The sequence below is a fragment of the Monoraphidium neglectum genome, assembly GCF_000611645.1.
Source record: "Monoraphidium neglectum strain SAG 48.87 unplaced genomic scaffold scaffold04366, whole genome shotgun sequence".
Taxonomy (NCBI): Eukaryota; Viridiplantae; Chlorophyta; class Chlorophyceae; order Sphaeropleales; family Selenastraceae; genus Monoraphidium; species Monoraphidium neglectum.
Genome location: NW_014009263.1, coordinates 1 through 4602, shown reverse-complemented (window position 1 = coordinate 4602; position 4602 = coordinate 1). Strand labels below are relative to the sequence as shown.

The following is a 4602-nucleotide window of genomic DNA, read 5'->3' as shown; positions in this document are numbered from 1 at the left end:
CCCCTGGACAGCGCCACGTACGGCGGCGGCTTCATTTACCACATGGATGAGAGGTGAGGGGGTTTGGGGTGGGTGGGGGCGTGAGGGGATGGGGGAATGAGGGTCTGATGTGTGAGGCCGGGGATGGGAGGGTGTTTTGGCACACCCACAGCTTCGAGCACTGCGGGAATGCCGTTCCCCCTCACGCGCGCGACCCAGCATTTTCTTGTCCAAAAGGATGCATTCATCCACACGTACACGCATGCACGCACGCACGCACACAGACACGCACAGACACACACACACACACACACACACACACACACATATGCACACGCGCGCGCAAAATTCTCAATCATCACCCTGCAACCCCATGGCACCGCAGGCGTGTGGCCCTGGGCCTGGTGGTGGCCCTGGACTACTCCAACCCCTGGCTTTCACCCTACCAGGAGTTCCAGCGCTTCAAGGCCCACCCCTTCGTGGCGCGCACCCTGCAGGGCGGCACCTGCCTGCAGTATGGGGCCCGCTCCCTGAACGAGGGTGGGCAGACGGGGCTCGCGGCAAGGGTTCTCTTCGCCGTGGTCTCAGATTACTGTGAAAGCACTGTGTTGGACGGATGGCATAAGCCCTTTTTGGATCTTGCGGCTGCTGATGCATCTGTCTGTGTTGCATTCCTTGTGCAGAGGCCCCACCACCGCGTGGCTGCCAACCAGCCTGCACCTGCTAATTCTCATCCCGCTGCACTGCTCGACAGGCGGATTCCAGTCCATCCCGGCTGCAGCCTTCCCGGGCGGCGCCCTCATAGGCTGCAGCGCCGGCTTCCTCAACGTACCAAAAATCAAGGTGGGAGCTGCCCCTTCCCCCTTCCTGCAGCTTCCTGGTTTACGCCGGGTCCCCTCTTGCCACTGACGCGTTCTTGTGTACGCCACGCTTACACTTGCCAGCACATGCGACCCGCCTAGCCATGCCTGTGACCACTTTGCAATGCCGCCCCCGAAAACGTACCCCCCAGGGCAGCCACACCGCCATGAAGAGCGGCATGCTGGCGGCAGAGGCGGCCTTTGAGGAGCTCAAGAGGAGCCCAGAGGGCGACAAGGCGCGCTGCTTTTGTTGATGCAGCTCTTGGCAGGCACTTTGTTTTGCATCTCGGGCTGCTTTGGTGTGCATTGCATACCTTCACATCATCGCAACCTGGGGCATAGGATGAGGGCAGTGGGGTTGGGGGAAGGGGCTGATGCAGGGAGAACCTGAAGGGTTGCCGCCAGCCCCCGCCATTTACACAGTGACGTCATCTGGAGCTTGCACAGCCGTTGACGACGGCCAACAGCCTTCTCTTGGCTGAAATCCCTCCAACTAGTTTTCGCCGGCATACCCCGCGTACGACTTGCACTCATAGCAGCAACCCCAAAGTTGCTGCGCATTAACGCATCCAACCCACGCCTGACGTGCATAAACCATCCTTGCATGAACGTGCACCCCTCCACCCGCGCTGCCGCAGTCCCCTTTGCGGCTGCGGTCGTACCCCAAGCGCCTGGAGACGAGCTGGATCTGGTCTGAGCTCGAGCGGGAACGCAACATACGGCCCGCGTTCAGGTGATAGGGCGAGCTGATGACGGTTTAGATCTGGTGATCTCATGCAACGTTGCACTCGGCTCTCCACGAGGGCGCGTGTGCCGGGGTCGGGCGCAAAAGCGTGGGTGCGGGGCAGACGCGCTGCCGTGTGCATGCCCAGACGCAGGGTTGCACTTGATCTGCAGCTCTGTTGAAGGGACGGCGTTTTTGGGCATTGTTGTTTGCTGAAAGGAGAGGAGGGAGGCTGCGTGTTTTGGCTCGGGTTCAACGCAAAACGTGCAGCTGGTATTCCATTGGTGTGTTTGGGCTGGCATGATGTGAGCGACTGGAGGTTGGTGGTGGTTGCATGTTATTGTGTGGGCGCTGCACGCCAAGTCTGATCATGATGTTGATGTTTTGGTGCCGTCGTCGGCCGGACTCAGGCACACGAGTGCCGCCCTCGGCCTCCCTGATCGCCTGCCCCGACTTTGTTGCTGGTGACATCATCAGGTGGGGCCTGCTGCCTGGCATGCTCAACGCGGCGCTCACCACCTACATCACCCGCGGCAAGGAGCCCTGGACACTGAAGACCAGGTGGGGGCGGTAATGGGTTCAGGGGGTTTTTGTGTAGGGTGTAATGTGGGTGAGGAACTAACAGGTCAAAACCTGGGAAAACTTGGCGTTTTTGGGTGAGCACTGGAGTGACAGGGAGGCAGGAAAGGCGCCAGGCTCGAGGTCGCTGCGGGCGGTTGAGGGTCCTGAGGGCCAGCAGCAGGTGTTGAAGCGCGCCAGTCCGCGTCCCGGGCACCGCCTCCGACCCACCATCGAAACGCGCCCCACCGGCCCCCCTCCCTGCACAGGCACCCGGACCACGAGGCGCTGCGGCCGGCCAAGGACTGCCCTCGGATAGAGTACCCCAAGCCGGACGGCACCCTCACATTTGACATCCCCACCTCCCTGTTCAGGCGCGTGCCCTGGGGCGGGGGCACAGCACTCGCGTTGCGCTCCTGGGCAGTGTTATGAAAACAGCACTGCGCGGAAGAAACTTGATGCACAGGCGTCTCGTCAAGGAGCAGTCAAGCAACCTCGAGCTTCCGCAGAGCGGGCCACCCGCGACGCCGCCCCGCGCGGCCGGCCACCCTCGCGGCCCCTGCGCGCCTGCACCACCCTCGTGATGGGGCGCAAGCTCACCCCCCTTCTGCTCTGTCACGCGGATATACGCAGTCCTCGATCCCTGAACCTGTGGCCTCGGGCAACCCCTGATGCCCTGCCGTCCTGACACCCTGACGCCCTGTCCCCAACAACCTGAATCTTAAACCCTGGCAGGTCTGGCACCAACCACGACCACGACCAGCCGCCCCACCTGGTGCTGTCCAGCCCCGGGGTGCCAGAGGTGGTCAACCTGCCCTTCTACGCCGGACCAGAGGCTAGGTGCGCGCCCATTGTTGCTTAAATCACCAGCACATTTTGCATGGACATGCAATGTAGGAGTTTCCGAGGCCAGCACATTATTCAAGCCGCCTGTCAGCATGCCAGGCTCGAAGTTCCCTCTCGCGGCAGGCGCTGCCCGGCGTTTGTTGCTCTCCCCTGCATAGCAGCATGGCGACCTCCTCATGCTGTGCTGGCTGGGGCCGCACGCGTCTCCGTTGCCTTACACCCCAGCCGTGTGGGTCACCTTTGGCCGTGCTCGTCCCTAGCCCCAGGCCCGTCCTCATGGGCACCCCTACGCGCTAAGCCCCACCCCAACAACACCCCAGGTACTGTCCAGCCGGCGTGTACGAGTATGTGGAGGAAGAGGACACTCCCGGTAGCAGCAGCGGCAGCAGCAGCAGCAGCGGCGGCGGCATCACCACCAGCAGCGGCAGCAGTAGCAGTGCAGCGGCTACAAGCCGCGATGTCGCGGAGGGCAGCGGCAGTGACGAGGGCAGCAGCAAGGGCGGCCGCCACCTGCGGCGGCAGCGGTTGCAGATCAACGCGCAGAACTGCCTGCACTGCAAGGCCTGCGACATAAAGGACCCGCGGCAGAACATCAAGTGGACCGTACCAGAGGTGGGTCTCAACAGGGGGTATGACACGTCATGGGTGTGGGATCGAGGGCTGCTGGGTGCTATCATCGTGCGGCGTGGGTGGGCGCCTGGTCAACAGTGATGATTGACATGGATGTCTGTGTGGCTGCAGCATGTGTTTGCGTGTGTTTCGACAGGGTCTGGGGCTGAGCGCCCCTTGGCGCACCCCTGCTCACCAGCGGTTCGCTAACCTTGGACGCCCCAATACCTTGCATTGTGGTGCAGGGTGGCGGTGGCCCAAACTACTCGGTCATGTAATTTCCTTGTCAGAGATTAAGCGGCTGTCGCGGGTTCGTGTCTTGACGATGGTATACGGTATTGGTGTCGAAAAGCTGGGCGTTTGATGACCGGGCATGTGGACGTTTCCTGATGGCGAGGCTCATTTCTAAATTCACACCTGACAATAATCAGCACGACGTAGCTGTGCGCGCCTGAGAGATCACACAAGCGTATCGCAAGTTGCAGACTGTCCGAACGCAACGATAAGCTGGTCGACGAAGTCATGGCCATGACGCCTGTAGCCAGCGCTGTCCGTCGTGCCCTGAACCTGGGAAGCGTGCCGCAGGGCAGCCCGCGAGCAGCATCGCTGCACCGCGAGATTGAGGAGGTGGTGGTGCTGGCAGAGATCAGCCGAGCGGCTCAAGAGGACCCCATCAGCCCCCTGCCGATGCTGCTGGTCGTTGGTCTGGAGCAGCTGCTGTTGGGCGGGGAGAGGGAGGCGCTGCTTGCTGTCAGCGTCACTTTGATGTTGCTCGCTTACGTAGGCCCGCCAGGAGACCGCCTTGCCGAGCTGAGGCTGTGCCAGGTGGGCGCGTCCATTTCAACGTCGCATCGGCTGCAACAGCATGGCACACGTATCTACAGTCTGCACGGCTGGAAGCGCAGCGCCACCTTCATAGCCCCTCCCGCAGTCACGGCCCCATTCAGCATCCCATACACAGCTGTGCCACGTTCCTGAGCGCGCCCCAGTCACGCATGCGACCGTTTGCGACAATCCTGACCTCCA

The 4602-nt window shown here is 62.1% G+C and overlaps 2 protein-coding genes across 2 annotated transcripts; both read left to right on the top strand.

Annotated features, from left to right (window-relative positions):
- Nucleotides 1–42: 42 nt before the first annotated feature.
- MNEG_14265 (electron-transferring-flavoprotein dehydrogenase) lies at nt 43–1093 on the top strand (the record flags this gene model as incomplete). Its single annotated transcript, XM_014037264.1, has 4 exons — nt 43–53; nt 365–519; nt 734–822; nt 992–1093. The coding sequence occupies 4 exons, from the start codon at nt 43–45 to the stop codon at nt 1091–1093; spliced, it is 357 nt and encodes a 118-aa protein (XP_013892718.1).
- Nucleotides 1094–1936: 843 nt separating this feature from the next.
- Nucleotides 1937–3854, top strand: MNEG_14264 (Electron transfer flavoprotein-ubiquinoneoxidoreductase; the record flags this gene model as incomplete). Its single annotated transcript, XM_014037263.1, has 5 exons — nt 1937–2124; nt 2391–2528; nt 2857–2961; nt 3288–3579; nt 3822–3854. The coding sequence occupies 5 exons, from the start codon at nt 1937–1939 to the stop codon at nt 3852–3854; spliced, it is 756 nt and encodes a 251-aa protein (XP_013892717.1).
- Nucleotides 3855–4602: the final 748 nt, after the last annotated feature.